The sequence below is a fragment of the Python bivittatus genome, unplaced genomic scaffold, assembly GCF_059951505.1.
Source record: "Python bivittatus isolate LINGU-HERP-01145 unplaced genomic scaffold, Pbiv_v1 ctg000410_np1212, whole genome shotgun sequence".
NCBI classification, from domain to species: domain Eukaryota; kingdom Metazoa; phylum Chordata; class Lepidosauria; order Squamata; family Pythonidae; genus Python; species Python bivittatus.
In genome coordinates, this window is record NW_028277067.1 from 13,481,598 (window position 1) to 13,508,626 (window position 27,029).

Sequence of the window (27,029 nt, forward strand, 5' to 3'; positions counted from 1 at the left end):
GGCAGTTACCCAAAGCAGTGGCACAGAAGACATTGCTCGGTCCAGCTCCAACAACGGCCCATGCCAAGTGGAAGAGACCACCAGCTACCATTTGCTCTGCTAATCATTGCCCACGTTGTGTCCCTTGCATGAAACAACAGTTTCCACACTCAGACCAGCCTTCATTCTACAACTAACCACAGAGTGTAAGGGAAACTCCTTTCATCAGGATGTCAGTAGTGCGAAGGAAGTTTGGTGATGACTATCAGGCCGTGGTGGCTGCACCACCCCATCGGAAACGGCAGCGCTTTGTGGACAAAAACGGCCGCTGCAACGTCCAGCACGGGAACCTGGGCAGTGAGAACAGCCGCTATCTTTCTGACCTCTTCACCACTCTGGTGGACCTCAAGTGGCGTTGGAACCTTCTAATTTTCTTGCTGACCTACACTGTTGCTTGGCTGGTGATGGCCTCCATGTGGTGGGGAATTGCTTATTTGCGTGGGGACCTAGATATACACCAGAGTCCCAGTCCAGGGCACAGCCCGTGTGTGGCCAATGTCTACAACTTCCCCTCAGCCTTCCTCTTCTTCATTGAGACAGAAGCCACCATTGGCTATGGGCATCGCTACATTACGGAGCGTTGCCCAGAGGGAATTGTGCTTTTTCTGTTCCAGTCCCTGTTGGGCTCTGTGGTAGATGCCTTCCTCATCGGATGCATGTTCATCAAGATGTCCCAACCCAAGAAACGTGCCGAAACTCTGATGTTTAGCCGTGCTGCCGTCATCTCGCAGAGAGATGGGAAACTCTGCCTTATGTTCCGGGTGGGCAACCTGCGCAACAGCCATATGGTCTCAGCCCAGATCCGTTGCAAACTCATTAAGGTGGGTGAAAGGATTCCCTGGAAGGGAGGGAGTTTCATGGGGTTGAGGTTCTCGCCATCTTCTTGCATGCGGGTCTTGATAGCTCTGCGCTAGGATGTGGCAAAGGCCTATCTTCAACCTTCAGATCTAGCTTCTGTTTTAAGCCCTCTCTACAAAGGAGCAACGAAGAGCTTTTGGAGAGGGCAAGCACATTTAATATGTGATAGTCTGTTGCAAAGCAAAGCTGCTATATAAATAATACACATCTGTAGATATTAAACCAGGATTAAATGGGTTCTAAAAAAGATGATTAAGTAGGCTTAGGGGGCTGTAGCACATATCCCAAGGATAATGAATGTTCACTGCTATTAAAAAATACACTTTGTGATATTTGGTAAAACATACACATTTTCAGATTTTGCTTTGGATATTTAATTGAGGATAAAACCAGAGACTATAAACTTACAATTGGGCTTTTTTGCATTTCACAGAGAACTGTTCCCAGTAACATTCATAGGATCAAGGTCTATCTTAATTTTACTAACTTTAGCTTTTGACAACTTCTCTCTTACAAAAAACAAAAAACTTCAAAACCAAGCAAACATTCAGAATAGCTAACCATCAGGAAGCAATCAAGTTAGAAAATGTACATGATTTTTTGCAAGCACATCTGAGCTACCTTAAGTCATTGGTGAACTTTGTTATTGGGCAGCATGTCAATCTTGTTAATAAATAAATAAAAATTAGGAGAATGCGCTAAGGATTCTATCCCTGCCCTATGTACTTAAGTTTGGGTTGCTTGATGTGAGTAAGGTCTTAGTCCAAGATGTTTATAAAGCCAGAGAAAACATACTAAAAAGAAGAATGTCTTTAAGCACATGAAAAATGCCTTTCCATTACTACCATGCTACCTTAGCTGGTGCCTACGTTATGTTCTGCAGTGCAAAGAAATGGTCGGTGCTTTCTGTTTTGACCCCACCAGTGGGAGAGAATAGACTCCAGGCCTTTCCATTCCTGCAGGTGATTGGTGCCACCCCAGCTGCCTTCCCTGACAATCTGTTCAACATGGAAGCCCTCATGCAAACCAATTTGCACCCAGCCCACTCTCTTCCAGGTCAGAATCACTGTACAACAGCAGGAGCAAGCAATATTCAGAACAGCTGCAAGGAGGAAAAACAACATTGGAAATGCTTTGGGGAGGGAGCAAAACGCAGTACCTTCCAGTATTCACTGCAATCGAATACTTTCTACCTATGAATACTTTCCTACCTCTGGGGACAAGCCTTTTCATGCAGCATGAAAGAAACAACTTTCCTATCTGAAGCTAAACCCTAGACTGAGATCATGTCAGGCCAGGACTTTGGGGTAGAGATCTAGGGTCCCACACATTGCCATCTAAAGAAGAGGGTGTGAAAATCCAGAGTCTAAAATTACCCAAGTCCATCAATTACAAAACTACAATATCCGAGAAATCAAGACAGCATTAGATTACCCAACAACACCGTTATTGCATAACCTGTCAGACAGATCATCGTCATAACATTGTCTTTAAGTTGTGGAATGTCATATAACATAGGTCATGGTAACTATTATTTACTTGCACAGCAATATAACCACTCAGTGTAATGCACTTCCTTCCACCTGAAAAGAGGGAAAGAACTAAAATCTGATATTTGTAAGCAATTTATTGACTCTAGAGAGAAGACAAAGGGGGCTTTTGGAAAACAAAGAGGATCCCCAGAGAAAGAAAGAGAAACAAATATGAAGAAGAAAATCTGCAGCTGCATCCATTTAGTCTTTTCTTGCCCTGTGCAATACTGTACATAACAAACATGCACTGTGAATAGACATAAGAAGTTACAATAGTCACCATTTCAGATGATAGCAAGACCTGAAATCTTCAGCAGCATGACTTCCAATTAACCAAAACCAACTAGGTAAAAAATTGTAAGTCATGCCTATCTCCATTTTGATTTTTCAAATTCCCCAGCAGCAAAATAATTCTTGCATTGTTTTTTTTCCCATAGTCTGGGTCTCTCTCCCAACTTGTAACAGAGCAAAAGGGTGATCTATTTTTAAGCCTCTGGCAGTTTTTCAGGATATACAAGTGAGGTGCATATGATAAATATAATGGGGGTTAGTTATTACTGGATGGAATTTGTAATACTGCAGAAATGGCTGCTCTTGTTCGTGTCATAATCTGGATGCCACCTCATTATCTTCCAGAAAGTCAAGACCAGTCTGTGTTACTCCCAGATGAAAATAAGACTTTCAAAAGAAGGCATCTAAGTTGATTGTTGACTGTAATAAAAATAATCTACTCAATGAAAGCATCAGGAGAAACACTGACCTTTGACAATTCAAAGGGTTTTTTTTCTTTTTTCTTTTTTACGATAACAGTGTATTACATTCTCAAGCTTTGACCTTAGGTTTAATATCTTTCCAGAGTCTAGTTACAACCAATAAGTACTGAATGATGCCTTGAATTTTCTCTTTTACACAATCTTGAATAATCTTCAACAATAAGGTTGAAGAATCTGGACATCAATGCCCAAGCATGATATGAATAATTGATAAAATCTCTGCCCAAATTGTAATAATGCATGGACATCTCACCCCCCATAAAATTTAACTGCCCTTTCCCCCATAATCCTGTCATCAGAATTCCTAACCTGTAACATAGTTAGAAATGACATGAGTAATAGACTTACCACTACTTGAGTGGTAGGACTGGAATCAGTGAAAACGAAGTATAATGAATTCATTATTAAGTCTGGATCCTTCCTGCTAAGTTCCTTCTCCCACAGATTTACAGTACACAAATTCTAATAGGCCCTAAAGATTACCCCTTTCTGACCTCTGATCATTGCAAGTTGATTGTTGACATACACTACTAAATTCCATGGTAAATCCTGGTGAATTACATGGGGTTCCCTCTTGACTTTTTTTTTTTGGGGGGGGGGGGGTCCCTGCAGTTTTCTTGGCAAGATTTTTGGAAGTAGTTTGCCATTGCCTCTTTCCTAGGGCTGAAAGAGAGTGACTGGCTCAAGGTCATCCAGCTGGTTTTAGTACCTAAGGCAAGATTAAAACTCATGGTCTCCTAATTTTTAGGCTGGTGCTTGAACCACTACACCAAACTAGCTCACCACTCTTGACTACACATGCATATATTTGTATTTTTAGTTAATAGTTAGCTGTAATTAAGCCCCATTGAAACCAATAGGGCCAGTTAGTGATGACAAGTCCTATTACTTTCAATGGGAAGTAAGTGCAATAAACTGTCCCTCTGTCCATACCCATTTCTCATTACTTTTTTGGCCATAAAATGCATCCCATAGACCAATATATTATATAGCACCCCAACATAAAAATAAATAAGGGACTTAATGGAACGCAAAGAAAACAGACATCCTCCAAGCGTTACGCTGGTCTGTAACCTGTAATAAAGAAATACCAGTTACTGTAGAGGGTAACACTAATAATACGGTGTTACTGTTTATCTTCTTATTTTGAACTGGCATAAAAGATATGTGTAGCAAGATACTCCGGTCTATCTCGTTCTTCCCCATGACGAGAACGATCATGTCAGAGTCACACCGTTCAAGGTGTGAACATCGCTTTTCTGCAACACTGAATCAGCCACACAAAACTCAGGGCGAATTCCGAGGTCTATTCTTATTGGAGGGTGGCATTGGAAGGAAATCTGCAGCTAGCCAGCCCTTGTTCCTCCTGGCAGGATCTGTTTCCTCCCCATCCTGCTATAGCCCTGCCACAAGAGTAGGAAGTGCCTCAAGCTGTCACTCGTGTGCGGCTGCTGTCTTTGCAGTTCCTGCAGCCATGGAACGAGTTGTTCTCTGACGTGGCCCCAGTCCAACCCAAGTGCTTTAACTATCAGAGGCAATCCCTGGTGAGTGCTAGAGACTTTTGACAGCAGGCAGGTTGTGGCAGTTGGCACCAGGCTCCATGGCACTTCCTAGAACTGGATTCCAATGGTGGCATTTGAAAGTCAAAAGCAAGGCGGGGGGGGGGGGGTGCGCGCGGCTTCCTATCCAGCAGAACCGAGCACTGAGAATTTCAGCCTTTAGGAGTTTCTAGTCCCTAGCCTTCCAGAGTAAATGTAAGGATCCGTGATCCTTCTTTCCTATGTCTTTAGTAGGTCTTAAGGAAAAGTCAAGGTGGCATAGGCATTAGTGTCAGTTGGGTCAAGCTTAAGGTTCTGCTATGAAATATATAAAAAGGACAGTTTTGAACATGTACTGACTGCCACTCTGTCACCTTAGGGTAACTGTAGCTCAGTGTTTCTCAACCTTGGCCACTTGAAGATGTGTGGACGTCAACTCCCAGGATTCCCTAGCCACCATGGCTGGCTAGGGAATCCTGGGAGTTGACGTCCACACATCTTTAAGTGGCCAAAGTTGAGAAACACTGCTATGGCTTAGCTATCTTGAATAAGTGGTTCTAAAAGAAAGAGAGATGCTGGGTTTCAAGCACGACACACCTTTCAGCTGAAACCTAGCCCTCCAATCCCATATCTTAGACGCTGTAAATAAATTACTTTGCAGATTAGGGCACCATATCTGGGCTGCAAAAACCCATATGGCCACTGATGATGGCAAATAGACACAGTAGCCCCTGCTTCCATCTCAGGGCACTTCAGATTTCTGCAACCACCTAGATATGGTAGCTCTCTACAGCTCGTTCTCAGCAATCATATGGAGAAAACAAGAATTTATTATTTCAGATGTTGGACTTCATGGTTTTAGATAGATTAGGATGGTTTTAATGCTCTCTTCCAACCCCCAATCCTGCTTTTTCTAAAAATGTGGCAACCCAATGCTTTTCCTCCTCATTCCATTTAGCAGTCCCTGGACTTCGGTTCAAGGGTGGAACTTCCACTGAATCACAGAAAACACCCAATGCCTTCTGCCACCTGCCAGCCATGTGAAATGGTGCAGCCTGATCCCGGGTCCTGCTGATTAGTAAAGTGGAGGACGCTGCTCCTGCGCTTTTTCTGCTGTTGCTGCTGTTGATCTATCCCAGTGTTTTTTCAACCTTGGCAGCTTGAAGATGTGTGGACTTCAACTCCCAGAATTCCCTAGCCAGCATGGGTGGCTAGGGAATTCTGGGAGTTGAAGTCCGCACGTCTTCAAGTTGCCAAGGTTGAGAAACACTAAAATTCAGACAGAGAGATAAGACTCATCAGCCTTCATATTCTGAAAAGGCTCTTGGGTTGGTCTTTTGATGGGTGGGGAGGGCACTTTCCAGCCAAATTCCCCAATCGCCTTGGTAAGGAAGCTGCGTCTTCTCTTGAAGAACGCTAGACTGCATTTGTAAATAGCACTAAGCCATGGTTTGTGGTAATAATCAGAAATCGTAAAACAAAACAGGCACGTTTCTTGACTCTTCCTCTTCGGCAACCTTTTTTGCACCAGGAACAAAAAGCAAGACCAAGCGAGCTCTTGCATACAGATTAGATGAGCTACTAAGCTGTAGACTGTAGGGAAGGCTGGCCAAAATATTATTAAACAAGGCAGACAACAATAACATAAAGTGATTGTAAAAACAAGAAGGAATATCTAGCTTTTAGGCATGCATGCTTGTACATTGGTCCCACAATGGGTTAAAGAATTCATCTTTTTTACCCGAAGTTATGCTGGATTTGGGGTGGCTACCCCTAGAGCTAAGCCATCTTCCTATGTCTATTTACACATAAGCAATAAATCCTGATTTATAGCCTAAATGGCTGGGCTCACTCATTGCACTAAGTCAAAACCAGACAGAAGCACATAATGGTTTACTGTGATTGATTTTTGCACTCAGTGTAGTGGCAAAAAGGAGCTGAAAGAAAATTCGTGAAGAAGGATTTTCCTTAGAAGCCTGGAAAATATCACAATGAAGCAAGAAAACTTCTGAGGTCATCAAAACACTCAAAAGGGGGTTCACACAACATATTAATCAGGAGAGTATGTTAGCTTTGGCTTTGCAAGGTACTGCAAATCCAGCCACTATGGTTTGTAAACTATGACTTATGGTCTGTGCATGTGGCCTGTAGCAGTGTTCGCAATGAATAGGGTTACCAGATCTAGGTTACAAAAATCCAGACAATCATAGATGGCAGATGAGATTTCTAACAGGTGTCTGGATTTTTATGGCACAAGTGAGTAATTAAACCATGATAAAAGCATAGTTTAACTTGAAATGTAAGCCCAGCCCTTTTATTAAAAAAGAAGAAAGAAGAACCTTTTGGTTTGAAGCATCACCCGCTCTATCTAAAATTGCAGTCACATCTACCCACTGAATGAATGTAGATAGATTCAATCTTTCATACCACGCCATAGTAAAAAGTGGTTCTCTCATTTTTGGTTTAGCAAGTTGTGGGAATCCAGTCCATGTGGTTTGTATTACCATGGTTTTTCTTTAGTATATTATGTGAATTCAGGCAATATGGTTTATCTGTAAACCATGGTTAAGCAAAACATGGCCACTTTGTCCAGGAGGGAAAAGCTACTGCTGTGCCTGCCCTATCATCCTAAACTTGATCTGCAAAACGGCCACTTCAGTTGCCTCTGCAAAAAAGCCATTTTTCCAGGATCAGCCTGAAAGTAGCCTCTGTTTAGTCCTAGGTGTTGAGCACAAGGCAAGCAAAAGCTAAGACCCAGTTCATAATCCCAGTTGTAGTCAGCAGGATTTACAATCAAATGAGCACGCAAAGTAATGCTGTAACCTCAGCTACTGGCTGGGGAATTCTGGGAGTTGGAGTCCATACATCTTAAAGTTGCTGAGGTTGAGAAACCCTGCTGTAACTGAGTCTCCCACCCCTTCTCTGCCCTCCTGAGTTTCCCTAAGTTATGGCTACCAGATCTGGGTTGCAAATATGTGGGCTGGTTTTTTGGACCCTCAGATGCAACCTTCTGCAAGTCAGACTTTTAGTCCATCCTACCCATTATTGGCTGTTCTGACCATGGTCTTCTGAGATCTGAGGCAGAAGTTATTCATTCACCTAACCAGCTCTTGTTTTTTAATGAGATGGTGCAGAAGACCTTCTGCCAGCAAAACATGGGTGTCGCTACTAAGCTACGGTCCCCAACTATTCTTATTGCTTGTAATTGTATTTAAGACAAAGCCTTAAAGAGCTCATGCTGCTGAAAGTGGCTCATCTGAGGTCATTAGCAGAATCCAGATGACTACCAGCAAGCAGCAGACAGAAAGTTATTTTTCTGTACAGTATCTCTTTGCTGCCATCTACTGATCTTTTGGAGTTTAATAGTTTTTTTTTTAAAAGAGAGAATGAAATGGTGGAAATTATGTATTGAGCTGGACTCAAAACTTTTTTGAAGTTATTGCTCTGTATCATCACAGGGAGTATGAGGCTAGATGTCTTCTACTGGTTGTCCTGATGTTTGCAGTCTAGATCTGTTAATCCTAACACAACCTAACCTTAGGTTCACCATATGTGAAGCTACGAATATCATGTAGGCAGAGCCCAGGTGGTGGAATTTGCTATATAATCCAGCCAACTCTGCTCCAGATGCTTTTTCATTTATTTTTTGTTGCAGAGTGCTGGAGGGTCCTCCGTGTGGTATTATTTGATAATTTTTTCCCATTACTTTGCAATCTTCCCAGTAGCCCATATCTCATCATTAAAAGTCTAAAAATTGTAAGAGGAGTTCCTCCGAGATGTCTTCCCTTCAGATTTAATTGAAAGAAGACTGCAGACATGGCCAACCACACACGTGGGTCACCACATTAACTAAAATGAGTCTAGGAATCCTGCACTAGAGTTACAATGATTTTGCTGAAATAGTATTCTTCCTGGGAAAAAGATCACATTCTTTCCCATCCAAATTACATGAGATTAGTTAGAAGAAAATAAAGGAGACATTTTCAATGTAGTGTTGTACCAAACTAGACCTTGTTCATATCGAGCTCTATTGCTACTAACACCATCTATAATGCAAGGCAAAGCACTATTTTTGGAAAATAGCAGATGGCAATTAAACTGGGGCCACTGGAGACTAGGGTCTGGATTTCTCTCAAAGGTCAGCACCCTCCTTTGAGAGCCTGGACCTTGGAGTGAAAATGAATGATACAAAATAAACAAGGACTTTGCTGCTGCCTCAGAGAAGATGTGGATTTCAATGAATGTTCAGGCCCATAAATTACTTCCTCCTAGATGTCCTCACTTCTTATCACACCATTTGTCTTTGCGATAGGCAGAGCAAGCAGAGAAAGCAGACGTGTGTCCAAACAGTGTGTTCCTGCAGATGCTCACAGGGATGTTGAGATGGCACCCACCGCTGCGCAGTTGAAGCCCTGCCTTTTTTAATTACGAAGCTGTTTGTGGAATTTTTTTATATAGTAATTTTATTAAAAATTGCAATGAAAAAGATAAAAATGAACGCAAACTAAAAAAAAAGAAAAGGATAAAAAGAAAAAATAGAAAGCGCAGGAAAGAAAAAAAATAGAAAATAGAAAATAAAAAAAAAAGAATCAGAATATAGTAAAGAAAAAGAAAAATATATAAAGAAATGACTTCCCTTTCATCATAACAAGTATAAACAATTTTAGGAACTTATCACTTTCTCTTAAAATACAATAAATGATCTCTTCTTCCCATATCCCATCTCTTATCTATAAACAAATCCTTAAAGCCTCATCAATTCAGTCCTGATCAGCAAAAGTCCATTAAGGGTTACCAGAGATAACAACATGTCTATTTTAACCTTAATCAAATAAACCAACTTTATATTCCTTCCTTTTACCTTTAACAATCTTGATCTTTAGTCCCTTCAAACAATATCCTAGATTTCTTTTCATTTTTTCTTTGTAGCTTCTCAAAACATTCTTCAGAGCTTTTGTAAATCCAATGTAGCAAAATTATCCAGGCTACTCTCTCGGTTTGTTATTTGTATATCCTTTTTAATTATTAGGACATCAGCCGGCTTCTTTTGTATGTCCAATGTAGCATCTTTTTCCATATAATTCTTGTAACCTGTCATTTTTAAATCCACTTTCAGATCGGTCTCAATCTTGTCAGATATGACTTGTTCCTCTTTCATAACATCATTTAAACACAGTTTACCTACAGAGACCGACACTCTTAAAATTAACATCTGAGTCCATTGTTCAAAAATATCCTTCAGTATGTCCAATGTTAAAATATTTTGCTTCATTCTGTATTATTAAGTCAAATTTAAGTGTTCTTCTCTTTTAATTGTAATCTTTAGTTCCTTCTGGTTCCCTCTAGTGTCCAACCTTCAAAGTCTCACCCTATCATGCTTTTTTTAAGATAATTCAAAAGAAAAGCATTTTCCCACAGGAAAGGATTCTTATGATTAATTTCAAAATCCATCTGGACCCTTAGTCCATTTGTAATTTTCCATAATCAAAGTTCTAATCACCTTTTTGCTGATTATTCTAAAAGAAAAAGAAATTAAGTCCGTAAACTTGTATTTAAAACTTCTTTCGCTAAGGATTGCAGGAAACTCACCTGGTGCTGTAAAACTTGTTGATTCAAAGGTTCCTAATAGCTGAAAAGCAGTTAACAAGCAATTTTTGAAAGTGAGTAGAAAAGGAAGTTTGTGAACCCAGTGTCCTTTTTTGAAGGCACCAACCACAGTTTGAGCAAGATGGCTATTCCCTCATCTCCCAGAGCTCTAAACACATTGGAGACTGCTGAATGTGGTCTCCTTGCGAGGAGCAACTGTATGGAGCACTTGTGGGCAATCTCAAGTCCTCTCCTTGTCCCGAGAGGAATTATGAAGAGCTAGTCTACTCGTTGGCTCTTCATTCTGCCATGGTTGTTGGCTTTGCTTTTAATGGAGTCGTCTTCAGTTCACCATTTCTTCCCTGGAAGTCAAGCTGTTTGTGGAGTTGACTTGAACTCATTAGCTTCTGCTTCTAAGCCTTGTTGCAAAGTTACCAGCTTTCCTTGATGTTTTGTCTGCAGCTTGAAAAGAAGCAGGCTTCTGTGGCTGTCAGTCATTTCCCCTGAATATGTTTTCAAGGATGTTTCAGAAAACCTTTAACTACCTTCTTGGCTCTTCTCATCAGGGGCAGGGAAGCCCATTCCCTTGAGAGAGAGAAAAAGAGGGGCATAATAAAGAATCTTTGGCTGGACAGGACCAGAGCATCACATTTGGTGAGCAGATGAATTCAATGCTAATTTTAGAAAGTTGGGGGGGGCTTACTTCTCTCAACAGTGACCGCTAAACAGGAACATATCCCTGGCCTCATGTAGGTTGGTAAGTTCTGCTGGTGCTTTTGTGACAAAAAGATAAAATAGAGAGGTATGGAAGAAGACCATAGAGTTTAGAGATGCCAGTTTTAGTTCCAACTACCTTGGATTTACGTTTGGCCAGCCATATATTACTCCGCTCCTCTATCTTCATTAGATTTTTTTCCCTTTTTAATTTTAAAGCCAATTTTCTCTGTATCAACTGTGGACATCTTGCTACTTTCTTCATACTAATTATGACACCAGTATTTCTTTTAACTATCACCATTCAAAGTATTGCTTCAGTAAAATCCTTCTTTCTTACACCAGGTTGGCATTGTGTGGAGAAAAGGTGAAGGAGAGGGAGGCATCCAGTTTGCACATGTAATTTGCTCCAGGATTTTAGAGATTCAAGTGATGACTCACACAAAGAGCCAAGCAGAAAATGTCTTCTCAAGAACTTCTTAGATCAAGAAGACTTGTAGTCCTCCTTTTGTTGCATTACTGCCAATGCTGAGGGCTGCTGGAAATTGAGAGACATCTGGAGGGTCACAGGCTTACTAGTCTCATCATAATGGAAGTAATGGCTCATTTGGCCTAAATGATAAGAAATAACTGTTGCTGCAGAACAGCACTCAGCTTAGCTGGTTGTCCTTTCATCTTCAAAAATGGTCAGCTGTAAAGATTTTAGATACAGGAATAATCCGGTACATTGGTAAGACTACAATCTCACAGTGCTCACCAGTGAAAACGTTGCTACAGACTATTATAGAAAATCAAAATGCCGTCCTAAAGTCAGTCATCTCAACATTACTGCTGCTATCTCTCCCTGCCATGTAGGTCCAGTCCCCTTACATGGTAATGTCAGCCTTCCCCCTCCACAAGGAAGGGACCCACTAGGGGCCATATTGACAGGTTCTTTCGAATCTGAAGAGAAGATAAACTGCCATGACTCACTCACTTGAGGCCCGATGGGCTTGGTAACTTTAGAAATGAATGTATCTTACTCACCTTTCTCCAACTTGAGGACCTCTGTGTATGTTTGGCATATGTCCTTGCTGAGAATTTTGAAAATTGTAGACCAACTCATCTGAAGGGTGTTTGAAGTTGGGAAGGCTGGAACTGATGTACAGGTGGATTTTCTTTCACAACATTTGAATTAAGTGATTTTGGAAACAACTATTTCATTACTTCATGTAACAAATGGGCATTGATCTCTGGGACCAAACTAGGCGATTCACAGGAATGCCCGATTATAAATCGTTTGTGCGTGGAGGAATGGGTCCTATCTTGGATTAGCCGCCCAGAGTCACCTGTTATTATTAATAATAAATAAAATAAATAAATAAATTAGACTGCATGGAGGGCCTGATCTGAACTGCTCAGTGAATTGTGGAAGGGGGCTGAGTTCAAATCTGTTCCAATAAAATCCAGTTTGTCATTGAGTTCTACCCTAAAATCTCCCAAGTTAATTTTTGTCAAGCCTCTGCAGTTTGCAGGGTGCTCTGAATTATACTGAAAAGCGTTCCCTTCCTTTCTGCTGCAAAATTAGTTCTTAACTTGCTGGAATTATTTCTCTTTCTTTTCATTTATCTTTAGTCACGACAGACACCAGAAGGTGAATTCCTGCCACTAGACCAATGCGAGCTTGATGTTGGATTTGGAACTGGGGCCGACCAACTGTTCCTCGTTTCTCCTCTAACCATCTGCCATGAAATCAATGACAAGAGTCCTTTTTTTGCACTCTCGCAAAGATCCCTAAGGAGTGAGCAGTTTGAAATTGTTGTAATCCTTGAAGGCATTGTTGAAACCACGGGTAAGCGATGCAATCGGGTGCTAACCACGTAAACTTAATATTGGGGTATTGTTTTCAAGCATGTTGCATTTTCTATTTATGATACCTTGTAAGTAAATGCAAGGTTATTATACAGGTGGAAAGAGGGAGACAAATGTGACTTCTGGTAATGGTACATGGGAATAACCTTGGGAGACAGGAGGAAGAGCTGCAGCCCAGATAACCAGCATGTAAACGACATCTCAGTCCACAGAAGGAGGGGAGGCGTGGGAAGCGTTTCAGAAGGAATCTTCCCTAGTTTTCTGGAGAGTAAAATAAAGGAGGGGAGGAATACTTTCAGATTTGCAAGATTCTGTTAATGCAATATTACAACAAAGATAGAGATAGAACTTACAGTTGTACTTCTTGTCTGGACTACCTCGAAGGGCTAATGCTTCCTTAATGCAGTCATTTGTGTGTTGAGGCAGAGGTGAAATAGGAACCAGGCTCTTAGTATTTCTTAAACTCAGATCTGATGCACATCCACAATCATTAATTTCTCAAGGGGGAAGTATATAAGAAACATCTTTATTGGTTCTTTCTTATGTATTCTTATTATTTATTATTCGATGGGTCAATGGGTCAATAGACATTGAGCCATTTAGCCCAGGGCTGTTAACATTAATAGACAATGGTCCATTAGCGTATCTGGCCATCTTCCTTTCCTGGAAGGGAAAGTTGCAGGGGCCAACCCAGCCCAGGGAGCAGTTTATAGTTCAGGGTCTTAGGTAGACCCTTAAAATTGGGTTAATTGAATAAACCCTGGTTCAGTTAACTATGGAGAGCTACTGTGTGAATACAGCTCATGTATTCTCCTTACAAGCTAGTTAAGATTCCTCCTGTGAGTTCCAACATGTTGAAAGTCAAACCTTTGATCTTGGAAACTGTTTAGCATTGTCCTTGACTATGGGCAACTTCTTCAGTGCTGAAGGAAATGCGGTTTGTTGCCACACGCTCTAGAAACAGTTTTTCTATACGAAAGCCTTCATGCGTTCTAAGGCCATGCCCTGCGTTAGAAGGACATTCACCTTAGGACTGAATTCCAGCTCAAAGTAATCTCTCTCCCCCCCCCCCCGCCATATATCGTGATTAAATACTTTGCTGATGAGTAGTTTCTCAATTATAGGACAGGGAATTCTAAATTAGCTGGACAAATGAATAACAAGGAATTTAATGCCTTGTTATGGCCTTTAAAACCAGCTGCGCGAGGCAGCTGCTTCATTCTGCCTAATGCCTTGGCCGGCCCTAAGCGCTTTTGATGCCAGCGGCTGGCCTCCCTGTACTGACTCTGCCCTTTGTTCGGTCTATAAAGACAAGTGGGGTCTGTTTTCCTTCCTTCCTTCCTTCCTTCCTTCCTTCCTTCCTTCCTTCCTTCCTTCCTTCCTTCCTTCCTTCCTTCCTTCCTTCCTTCCTTCCTTCCTTCCTTCCTTCCTTCTTTTTCCCTCTCCTTGACAATAAAAAAAAAAAGACGAGTGGAGTAGGCAACTGAGTCATCTGTGGAGAGCAAGTGGAATAAAAAAGTCAAGATGGTGGCCATGGTGACGCAATCAAACCCCCAACCCTCCTTTTACATGCATTATGACAGATGACACCCGCGGAGGCCCCACCCCCAGCCTGAACTCAACCCCCAGGAATAGTGCAGAACCTGTGTTCTTTCGGGCTGAGCCCCGAGGCTGAGCTGTTTCCTAGCCAGGCCTAGCAAATGCAGCTGTTACAGCAAGGTTAATGACGTGATCTGTACCGAGGTCATTCTGATTCAGTGGCCCCTATTTAATGAAGCAGCATTAGAGATGTGTAGATGTTTTTAAAGTTCTCGCATATTTACCATTGCTGAAATAGAAGGAACCTCGTGCCTTTGAAGATAAGAGGGGACAGAAACTCCCTCCCACTGGGTTGTAAATTATTCCAGGGCTTAATATGGGCCAGCTCTCCCCAGATGTCAGCTGCCAGCTTGGCCCCAGCACCTGCTTTCAAATTCTGCAGAATCTATGCAGTAATGATTGCTCTTTGGAATTGCTCCTGTTAAAAGATAAAGTACCTCTCAGATGAGAGGATGGTCTATTCCAAGACACGGAAGGCTCTTTTGCTGATTTCTGTACATTCCCGTTTTTTTATTAGGTCCAGTGAAACTGTATTGACAGCAAAACTGCTGGGACAAGGTTGCCTTCTGTATTATTGCGTATTTCTGTCCTTGTCTGAGGACAAGATGTCTCCTTTGAGAAGTTGTTCCTGGCAGTTGATGACTTAGTGAGAGCCTTCCCCGACCTGGTGCCCCCCAGATCGGTTGAAGATCTACAACTCCTGCAATTCCTGGAACCCAGAACTTTTGGTCAGCTGCCTAGAAAGGAGGTCGCTAGAACTGTAGTATCAGCCCATCTGGAGGGAATCAGGTTGGGGAAAGGTGCTGTGGGCCGCTAGTGCTTCTTGATGAGCGTTTTAGCATTCCAAGGATTTTATGCTGGGTTCAGCCCTTATCATCTTCCAATTGCAACCTTCTCATGATTACAATCATTTTTGTTTTCCAATCCTTTCTTACTGAACTTTGTCCTTTGGAGGAGGGCAAGATAGAATAACTGCTCTATACCTTTTGACTGAACCTCAGTTTGGAAGCTGAATGGATCCTGGTTAGGCGAGAGCAGTGTTTTGTCAACCTCAGCAACTTTCAGAGGTGTGGACTTCAACTCCCAGAATTCCCTAGCCAGCATGCCATCTGGGGAATTCTGGGAGTTCAAGTCCATACCTCTTAAAGTTGCTAATGTTGAAAAACATTGGTCTAAACCACCAGAAAATACCAAGGTCATAGCTTAAATTAGGAAGTCAACATAACATCCTAAAAGAAGGCTGTGGCAGACATATTCCAGATTAATTCCAAGAAAACTAGATGGATGCAGTCATTAAGAACTGAATGACTCAAAGGAGATCTTACCTTTTTCTTTTTAAACTTTGATAGAAGCCCTAGGAATTCTCTTATTGGAAGTACCTGATTTGCAGCTAGAAAAAAAACCCCGGTAGCCTTATTCATTACATGTTTAGTCTTTTTTTCATTAAACCAAGACAGCGTCACATGCTTTCTTTTCTCACACACTCACATAGATACATGCTGCCTTCATAACAGCCCTATAATGTAGACCAGTTGCAAGAGGCCTAAGGACACTCCTGGCCAAGTATGGTTTTGAATTTTGCTTTAAGTATAGCATGCTGGTATACCACACTCTTCTTTGGGAGTAGTGAATCTATCAAGGAAACAGGACAAATTCAAACAAAATCACAGTTTTCCTGCCACACTTGTAATTTTTCCCCCAGTCTACAGAAACACAGTCAATGGTTGTGTGACTTAGAGTTGTACATAAATTCCCATTCAGCAATTCTCATGATGGAAATATCTTAAATATTTAATATAAAAGAATAATAAAATATAAGTGTATTTTGAATGTTCTGAGATTTTCAACAACAAATCTTTATTATGGCCTTTAGGCCAGAAAAGTTTTCAGATATTTTTACACATCCCTAAAAAGAGAGAAGCTAGACACTGTAGGCTTAACTCTGACTGAAAGACCATTTTGCCCTAAATTCTGGGGAGGCAAACATTGTCCTCCAGATGTTTTGAACCAATTCCCATCAACCCCTTTCAACATGGCCAGCAGCAAGGAATTCTAGGAGTTGTCAGAAGGAAATGCAGTGCAAGGATGGGAAGTTATGGCTAGCTGGATGTTGCTGAACAACAATCTCCAGCATCCATCATGAACATGGGGCTTTTGTGGCCCTTGGAGTTGTTGTTCTGAAAGTGTGAAACTTCTCATACGGTCAGCAAAAAACAAGAACAAATTGGAGCATTGCAGAAACAAAGGCCAGATAGAAACAAGCCAACCCACTCAGAAGATGAAGCCAAGTAGACCATTAGTCGCTTTATGAGATGGGAGGCTATATAAATGTGACGTATAAATAAATAAATAAAAGCCAGGGTGGAATGAAAAACTAATCATAGGAACCTCTTTTTAGAAAAAGGGGCAAATTCTTCAGTAACTATAGTTGCTACAATTGTTTTGGTAATGGCTTCCTACTTTCTTCAGTAAATATGACTTATTCTCAGTTCTTGGATTTTCTTGTGAGGTTATCGATGTGGTTCTAGTCCTGTTTCCAGTCAAGGCGTGGCAGAAACCCCTGGGAGCTGTTGCTCTCAAACGCCAACTGAGAACAGGCATTGGGGCCAAACTCTGCTTGGAGCAAAACCCTGAGATAAAAGGTTTCATTATCCCAGGAGATTAAAAGGGTTTCTCAATCTCTTCTCTGAATATACATTCTCTATCCATTTGTGTACTTTACCTTCAGCACCTCCTAGGCACATAAAGCTCTCTAACAGGACTAATGAAACATACCTAAACAAATTGAACTAAGTCAACAACTGCTGGGAGACTGATCAGCAGCAGATGGAGCAACAGGTGGTTTCTTACCTTTGCAGGAAGCGGAACGGATGGATGAACGGCACAAACACAGCACTTGTACAATTCTCTGCCCTCCCCACCCCTAGATTGCCATATGCTGTTCTCCTGACCTTTCTGTGGGTTAGGGGATTAGTCATGTTTTAGCTCCACTGAAATACAACTAAAGCCACTTTTCTCAGTGTGGCACCCCCCAGAATTCTTAGCCAGGGTGTATACACTCTGGGAATTCTGGGCTTTGCAGTCCTAGCACATCTTGGGAATGACAGGTTGGGGAAGGCTGAACTGCAATGGGACTGAGAGCCAGTTTGGTGTAGGGGTTAAGGTGCTGGACTAGAAGCCAGGAGGCTGTGGGTTCTAGGGTTCTGGAGCTCCTTTAGGCCTGCATAATGGTATGTGGGAATGACCTTAGGAGACAGGTAGAAGAGCCACACACTAGGCAATGGTCAGATAAGAGGCAACTGAGCCTGCAGAAGGAATGGGGGCCTGGCAAATGTCTTAGAAAGGACCCTCCCTAGTTTCTTGGACTGTAAAGGTGAGGGGGTGAAGATGTTCTTTCAGACTTAAGAGATCCTGTTAATGTAACCTTAAAGTTAGAGTTACTATTTCTGGGTGTGCTTCTTGTCTGGACTACCTCGCGAGGCTGACATGCAAGTCTGAAAGTACATCTTTCCTCCTTCACCTTTGCAGTTCAAGAAACTAGGGAAGGTCCCTTCTGAGACATTTGCCTTGCTCCCATTCCTTCTGTGAACTCAGCTGCCATTTGTCTGACTGTTGTCTAGTCTGCAACTCTTTCCCCTGTCTTCCAAGGTCATTCCCACATGCCATTACAGCATGAAAGGTGGCTGGGTGACTTTGGGCCAGTCGTTTTCCCTCAGCCAACCCACCTACATTAGTATGTGGGAATGACCTTGGGAAACGGGGAAGAGCTGCATCCAGGGGAATGGTCGGATAAGAGGCAGCTGAGCCCGCAGAAGGAATGGGGGCCTGGCAAATGTCCCAGAAGGGACCTTCTCTAGTTTCTTGAACTGTAAAGGCAACGGGAGAGAAATGCACTTTCAGACTTGCAAAATTCTGATAATGTAAACTTACAATAAAGTAGAATTAACTCATCTGGGCGTGTTTCCTGTATGAACTACCTTACAAGGCTGACACCACCTCACAGAGTTGTTGTGGGGAAAATAGGAGGCAGGAGCATTATGTACACTGCCTTGAACTGTACAAAATAATGGTGGGATACAATAATTAATAACTATCTTCCTCTGGATTATCTTCATGATTATTCTTTTGCAGAGGTTTGTTGAGGGTTTGCCACAAATGATGCTTGGAGAGGACTCAAGGTTTGCACATGCTATGATTTGGGAAGGAATACAGAACAGAGAGTGAAGCTCAGAATCTAGCCACCTGAGCATTCAGCACATTTTCATTATTTGTAACACAGGTTTCTAGTCCTTAAGACTGTGGAGATCCACTTGAAAATGTGTGGTGATCTCAAAAGCAGAAGAAGGAGCCTAATAAACTCTCCAGCTGTGCAGGATGTGTTTCCTTACTCAGCATAGTCCTTTGCTTCTTCTTTTCCTCACAATTGACAGAATAGAACAAATTATGCAATAATTGTGTAAAAAAAATTATAAATGTGTAAAAATAAAAGAACCTGTGATGAAAAATAGGACTGCTGTACATTATGCAAAATAAGAGAAGATGCTAAAATGTTTAATTTGCATAATTTGTACAGATTGCCAGGTTCAACTTTTCTTAGCTGAGAATCTGGATGGCCCTTGTGTATAATTATTATTAATTTAGTTATTTTAAACTTGGAATGCACGAAGCTCAGGAGATACTCTAGCAGTAAAGGCTGTTGGGCATTGCACGACTAGAGCTAACAAAGCTTTTCTCATTCCCATCCAAAGAGAACTGTGGAAGAATTAGAAGCTGTTTGCACACTGTTGTAATCTAGTACAATCCTCCACGCTGGGATCCAGTTGGGATTTGTATCAATTTATGTAGGATGCCCTCAGTTGCCAAATGTGCAGTTATACACACAAATTGTACATTATATGAACAGACACCCAAACTGCTCTCGCTGGATCACAGAATACTATATTCCTAACATCTGCCTTCATTATTCCTTGTTAAGCTGTGAATTAGAACTGCCTGAGACGTATTAATAGCTACTTCTCTTTTAGAAAAAAGAATTCCAGTGCTAATGTCATGAAATGTAATGATTTTGTTCAAATGCTAGAAGAGAGTATAATGGGGAAAAGATGAAGGTCTTCCCCAGTTCCATCCAAACCAAACCCATCTACTGGCCAGATTATGATTGCACAAGGTGACACCATGGAGCCAAACTCCAGGGCAGGCAATGGAGAGGCTGTATAAAACCAAACGAAACCCTGCAACAATCCACCTAATGAGAGAGGGGGTGGGACAATGCAACAAAACCACCAGGATCAGTAGATTAGTAGCATGCAACATTTTCCGGGCTGCAGGCGACAACAGTTGTATGTCTGGGCCTCCACACTAGAAAATCATGTCTGGTGCTCAGACAAAAAGCTACATTTCATTTCATTTCATTTCATTTCATTTCAACTTCCTTAATTAGATGCAATTTGCATATGTTCTTCAGTAATTTATTTAATGATTTCCCCCTTCGGTCGCATTAAAACTTGCTGTCCTTTTTCCAGAAAATATGTCTTTCAGGCAGAAAGGACATCTTAGCAAAAATATAGTAACAAAGGCAAATTAATGTGTTTGTTTTCTGCGTGATTGCCTTTGGAATGGACAATCAAACCCATGGTTGTCCACCCAGTTTCAGGTTAAATCAGTACAATTTAGCAACAGTTTGGCAGGGTCCCTTGCTCAAGGCTTTTGGGGATTGTAGGTTGTAGGTTGTACAAGTCATGTCCAGCTAAACAGGCTATGTCAGGTCTAAGCAGAGGAGCAGAAGGAAAAAACAAAACCAAGGAGGAGTTCTTATAACAAAAGCAATGGGTCTTCCTCTTCCCAAGAACCCAAATAGTCTTAAAAAATAATTTGCCAAGACTTCACATTATTTGTAGCCAAAGCAAACTGCAGCACCCATCTTACCTTTCTAGATGTGACTTCCTTGGCACTAGAACAACATGTTCATGTTATCTCCTGTAATGTCAGAGGGGAGGAAAAAAAGAATGTTTGAACATGCCACACATACTGGTAGGTCAGTTCTCTGTGCAGATGTAGGAAATCACAAACTTGCTATTTTTGGGGGGGGGGGGATTATGTTAATGGGTATGTGGTACCCAAGCTAATACATGCAATGGCCCAACTCAATGTGTCTGTCTCTTGACTGAATGGCAGTTTTGTTGGAGTTAGGGAGGGAAGGACAGACAGGAAAGCAGTAGATATTCAGCACCTCTGGAAAGGGGACTAATGGCTTCAGAACTCTACACAAATTGCAGAAAAGAAAACAGATGCAGGTTAGCAGTGTGTAGAGAGCCACGAGTTTCTCACCCATTTTAAAGGAAAATGCAGGGGTTGATATCTGGGAAGTGATGGACTGAGCTGGCTCCAGAAAGTGGCCAGGTAGGCATTTACTGGGGCCTGAAGAGCAGTGGAAGACCTCTTGCCCAAGCTGTGTTACCATGTCCACTCAGCACAGAATATGGAAGGAAGTCCATATATTAAATATGGAGATGTAATGAGGTGGCTACATTGCATGTAACACTTAATGCTCTCCTCTATCCCTTTAGTTTTTTATAATAATAATATTAGTGTTTTAATTATAGAGTGATTTTTGTCATTACTGTTTTTTATGGTGTTATTGTACGCTGCCCAGAGTCACGTTTTGTGAGATGGGTGGCATATAAATATGATAAATAAATAAATGAACCCAGGTAAAGCCTACTTGGCTTGCATTTCCTGCTCCTTCCACCTTAGGTGGACCCTCCAAAGGTGTCTACCACCACTGCTTCCCTTGCAAAGCAGAGCTGGGGGATAAAGAAGATCCTTTGAAGGGCCAGGCTGGATGGCATTGTAATTCACAAATCCAATTTTTGATCCCTTTACTAACTTCTTCTCTTAGGAATGACATGCCAAGCCAGGACCTCCTATACAGAAGATGAAGTCCTCTGGGGCCACAGGTTCCTCCCTGTGATGTCGCTGGAAGATGGCTTTTTCCGTGTGGATTATTCTCAGTTTCATGGCACGTTTGAAGTTCCAACTCCTCCCTACAGTGTGAAGGAGCAGGAACAGAATTTGGCTCTCCCCTCGCCTCTGAACACCCCAACTGGGAGCCATAGGAGTCGACGGGAAAAGATCTCCTCTCTTGACTGTCTCGAATTTTTTGAAGAGAAAAGCAGCCATCTTCCCAGCAAACTTCAGAAGATTTGTACTGGGAAGGGAGATCTCCAGAGAGGCATTCCAAGCCTTTGTTCCACCAGTGTTGAGAAAGCCTGCAGCACCGGTGACCTCTTGAAGATCCAGCAGATCAGTTCTGTCTGCAACATGGAGGAGGGAGGTGAAACGCTGAAGTTGGCAGCCTTCAAAACCAAATCAGAGCTCCTGGCTCGGTCCACTGGGAACCTCGAACTCCAACAGAGACCTCAGCTCTTGCATACCCTGGGGGCAAGGCTGGAGGATCATTTGCCTGCCAAGTTACGAAAAATGAATTCAGGGCTTTTCTCTTAAAGAGAAGACAGACAACCAGACAGATTGCATTTTAAACTTCTGAAATTTTCACGATGTTGCTATGAAGAAGATTCTGGCAAGACTGATCTGGGCTGCCAGGGCCAATTCAATTTCATAACTAGAGTTTAAAAACCAAAATAATTTCAGTCAAGAACAAATTGGTAAGCAGTGGAGTAGGGAGGGATACAGTATATAGTGGGTGAAAGTTAGGCAAAAACTATATCCTGTAAGTATGGATTATTTGTTTTGTTTTACTTTTTGAGCTCCATCCTTCCTCCTTTTGAAGCATGCCTGTTTATTATTGTTCATTTTGGGATTTCTCCTTTAGAGAAACAGATGGGAAGCAGGTGTTATAAAGCAAAAGTACTCCCATGATATATTGGGTGCCATTCCATCTCCATCTGAACAGCTGCACAATCTTTACCCAAATCAGGAACCAGGCAGGAGCATCTTCAGGGAGGCAGATGAAGAAAGCACATATAAAAAGGGAGGAGCTTCCATCATGATGGTGCACCGCTGCCTTCATTCTTTTGACCAAAGCATTGGGTTTTGTGGTGTGATGGAATGGAATTAGGAAGGGCAGGCTCAGGGAGAAAAACCTTTTCTTACATCTCCTGAGGAGCGTGGGAGATACAAGAGGATGAGACTGGCACCTCCCTGAGGAATTCACACTGTTGTGGCTGGCTGACTTGGGACCTGGGGTTTCAGTCTGGGAAGATTCTTGCTAGAGGTTGTAGCTAATAAACATAGCTGGACTGAATTTACATGGTCTCTTGGAGTTCCTTGGGCTAGGCCTGACATCAATCTTCCCAGACTGAAACCCCAGCTCCCAAGTAATGCCAGCCACAACATTGTGAATTCCTCAGGGAGGTGCCAGTCTCATCCTCTTGTATCTCTCACGCTCCTCAGGAGATGTAAGAAAAAGGTTTTTCTCCCTGAGCCTAGCCTTCATAATTCCATTCCATCACATGTGGGCATCTCTTGGATCCAGGTACGTAGCGGGATTGGTGTGTTGGGCTTCAGAAATTGGGATCCTGTTTTTTTAGAATCAGTGCTAAAACCAAGGCACCCATAGCTGTGTGATGGGCCTGTGCTGGGAATGATCACTAAGAAGCTGTCTCCCTGAGAGTCCACCTACGTCATCTGTGACCCACCTTCCCCAGCCAGTTCTTTTCAGATGTACTTGATAAGAATCCCCATCATCCCAAGCCAGGATACAGACATGTTTCTGCAAAAAGATCCTCTGAATATTGGTCCTTTGAATATTCTTAAGTTTCTTGCAGCAAAGATAATTACTGGGGTTATATAAAAAGATAATAGTCCCCCAAGTCAAGCTTGAGTTCTGGTAGTTTTCTTGGCAACATTACAGAATTGGATTTCTGGGATGTTTCTTTGACGTCTTAGTTTAGCCACAACCCTGGTTGTCTCCCAGCCAAGAAGTAACCAGACCTGATACTAATTAGCTTTTTTCAAGATTAGCCAAAGAACTAGATGCTGCCCTCTGACAGAGCTTGAAGACCCCTGAAGCCTGTGGAACAGCTTCCTAGATGCTTCTGTGGCTCCAGCTGAGTGTTTTATATAGCATGTGGGCCCACCCACCTTCCTCAAGCATCTCAGTGGATTTCAGCAGCCACTCAGTAATGGAAATTGCTTTCATGGCTGGCCATATGGGAACCATCTCTAGCAGTTCCTAGGGAGAGCAAGCTGGGTTCTCCATGTACTGCTAAGCAGCAACTCCCTGCATCTCTTACTGTTGGCTATGCTGGCTGATGGTGTTGGAGTCAAAAAATAAAAAAACAACAACATTTCAGCACATCCATATTGTAGGAGATGAAGATGGGGAGTGTTCTTCAAACCTAAAGCCTATGGATCTGAGCGTAGTCAGGGCTGACTTAGCACCTAGATTTCACTGGGAACTGCTAAGGCCCCCAGTGGGCTCAGAGACCAACATATCACCTCTTGGGTTTTTTCCCCTAGAAAAGGAGGTCATAAAAGAGAAGGTGGCCATTTGAATTTCCCAAATGCTAAGAACTAAGGCTATGTTGGAGCATTATGGGAAATGGACTGGCTGCCCGCTGTTGCCAAATGAGCCTACAGAGATGAAAGGCAGGACTTATCAATAATAAAACAGGCCTACAACAGACACTTGGATCAGGTCTACTTCAAACTTGAAGCTATCAAAAGACTTACTGTTTTTATTAGAACCCTGTCCCAAAAACCAGTTTGGTGTAGGGGTGAAGGCACCAGGCTAGAAACCGGGAGACCATGAGTTCTAGTCTGGCCTCAGGCATGAAGCCAGCTGGTGACTTTGGGCCAGTCACTCTCTCTCAGCCCTAGGAAGGAGGCAAGGGCAAACCACTTTCAAAATCTTGCCAAGAAAACTGCAGGGACTTGTCCAGGCAGTCGCCAGGAGTCAAGACTGACTCAAAGGGAGACACACGCACACCACAGAGTAACATTTGGCTCCTGCATCTGAAGATGTCCAATACAGATGAAATGGGTAATCCCATACCTCCTGGTGGTCACTGTAGCTGGGATGTAGCTGTGATCAAACTTTTCCCTTTTGCAAAGGTGTCAGCCTATCTGTTGCAGATTTTTTTTTTTCCTTTCTGATTTTTTATTTTCCTCGCTTTTCCTTTTCCACCCTCCTAACAATGTGTGGCAGGTTTCCACAGCTGGGGGATAAGCCACTCTCCCCAAGATGGATGAGATTGTGATTCCTGCCATCCTCTTCATGGGTTCTCTGGAAGATGCTGGGCTGACAAAGGTTGGGATTGGTAACAGCGGCTGGGCCTCTTACCCTGGGTGTGAAGTTTCCTCCCTCGGGAGACTCCTCAGAGTTGCAGCCTTTGAACTTTGCAGAGACAATGTGCTGGTTTGGGATCAGCTGTTCAGGTTAAATTGAGAAAGTGTGAAAACTCCTTCGAATTGTGTCTCAACTCCTAGTGACTGGATGGAGACATCTGTGACATCATATGAAGTGGTTTTTCTGTTGCTTCCAAGTGGGATTTTGTTGACTTCCCAGTCTAGCCCTGAGTCTTGGCCTTCCCTTGTGATCTCCCATTCAAATATGAACCAGGTCTCACCCTGCATAGCTTTTCTGGGATGAGCCAAGATCAGCTAGGAGCTGTCACTTGCTATGGGCTAAGTGCTTATAAAGCTCACTAAAGAATCAGAATTCCCATGGTGAGAGGACATGAGAGTTACTTGGGTTTATTCCTTTCATTCAAAGGTGGTCTTCTGAGTCTTGCTGATCATTCTGGATCAGGCAGCAGCCAAGGATATCTCTCAGAAAGGCTGTTCCTCATGATGGGAATTGCATTGCAGATTCTGGGATGAGTAGATGTAGTTCTGATAATGTCAAACAAAGTCCATTTTTATCCCTCCCCAAAGGGGCGAATGATTTCCAAGAGGAGTAACCCTGTTCATCTGAATCAGTGTAGAATAATTGACGTGGAATCCCAGGATGGCCATAGGGAGAGAAGTTGCTGTTTTTACGACCCTGCCAGCAAGTCATCCCTTTTGCAGCAAAAGGGCAGAAACACCTCCAGAAGTGACTATTAGCTAATTTTTATTGTGCCAGAATGGGGAAGTTACTAAATGAATGGGACTAATCATACTATCTTTATTGAATCAATTTAATTTCCATTCAATTTAAATTCAGTTTAAATTTATATTTTATTCTGGCTCTGCCCAGTTTTGGGAGTACTTTCTCTCACATGCCACCCAAAAGAGAAGTGTGGTCTGAAAATGCTTCTAAATTTTTGAGATAGAAGTGGATTTTCCATTCCTCTATTATTCTATTCTATTCTATTCTATTCTATTCTATTCTATTCTATTCTATTCTATTCTATTCTATTCTATTCTATTCTATTCTATTCTATTCCTGTTCTGTTCTATTCCTTTTTGCTTTTAATGTTATTTAATTTTTCTATTGCATTAATACTAACACAAAGGAAAATACTATGCTTCCAGGATTGGCATACGTTTCATCCTATTTAGGGGCTGTTTGGTAGAATGAAAAGGCTTGAGATCCAAAAAAAAAAAAACTTTCAGCCAGAGACCACAAGAAGTCACAGGAAGTAAAGCAACAGGGAGTTTTCACAAACCACCAGAGAACTCAGTGGTTCATTCAGTGGCACCCCTTGGGAAACGTAAGATTTCCCCTAAAGTGTCTTCTATATATGTACGTATTTCCTTATAATTATCCCACCTTTCCTTTAAGGGCCCCCAAACAGCAATCATTTTATCCTCACAACCACAACCTTGTGAAGTAGGCTGATAGAAGAGAAAGGGGCTGGTGGAAAGCCACCCGGGGAGTTCTAGGGTCAAGGGAGGATGTGCGCCTCGGTCTCCTTACTTCCAGGCCAACGTGAACTCCTACACCGGTTCGCACACACTGCATGACTCTTTCATCCTCAGGAAAGTTGGTTGAGGTAGGATGCGGGAAGTAAAGTTTGGGTCCCAAGCCCCCCTAGTAAATCTGTGGTAGAGTGGAGATGTTATTCTGTCCTCCCCGCAAAAGAAAATAGTATAAATGTTCACGACCAGGAGCTTTCCCCAATCCTTCAACCACGTTAAGCTATAAAAAGGATTGGAACCCGCAGGCACAGCTGCCATCTGCTCTGCTGGTTGGAGGTGATGGGAGCTGGCATGTTGAGAGGGCTTCGACTGGGGTAAGCTGGACCTGGCCTCACTTCATCAGGTGCACCAGGTAGGTGCCCTGGATCAGGTAAAAAATTAAGATGGCAGCCGTGCCTGTGCATTCGAAGCCGAATCCTTTCTCAGCAATGAGGAAAAAGCAAGGAAAAGCAAGAGGATGCTAATTATACATTTAATTGAAAGTGGTCCGGATGGGCATGAGGCTAACACTAGGAAGCAAGGGCATCTACGGGGGAGTCAAAAAAGTCAAGAGGGCAGTTGCACGTGAACAAGGCGGCAGAGTTTTGATTGTGCCGTCTTGACTTTTCTCACACACACACACACACACACACACACACACACACACAGAGTAACTCCAGCCTCAGAGACACAAA

The 27,029-nt window shown here is 42.4% G+C and overlaps 1 protein-coding gene across 1 annotated transcript; it reads left to right on the plus strand.

The window, feature by feature from the left end:
* Positions 1 to 14: 14 nt before the first annotated feature.
* On the plus strand, positions 15 to 27,029 carry LOC103055459 (G protein-activated inward rectifier potassium channel 1-like). Its single transcript, XM_007432283.4, has 3 exons — positions 15 to 860; positions 12,655 to 12,871; positions 21,389 to 27,029. Exons 1-3 carry the CDS (start codon positions 210 to 212, stop codon positions 21,991 to 21,993), a joined length of 1,473 nt encoding a protein of 490 aa, XP_007432345.1. The 5' UTR covers positions 15 to 209; the 3' UTR covers positions 21,994 to 27,029.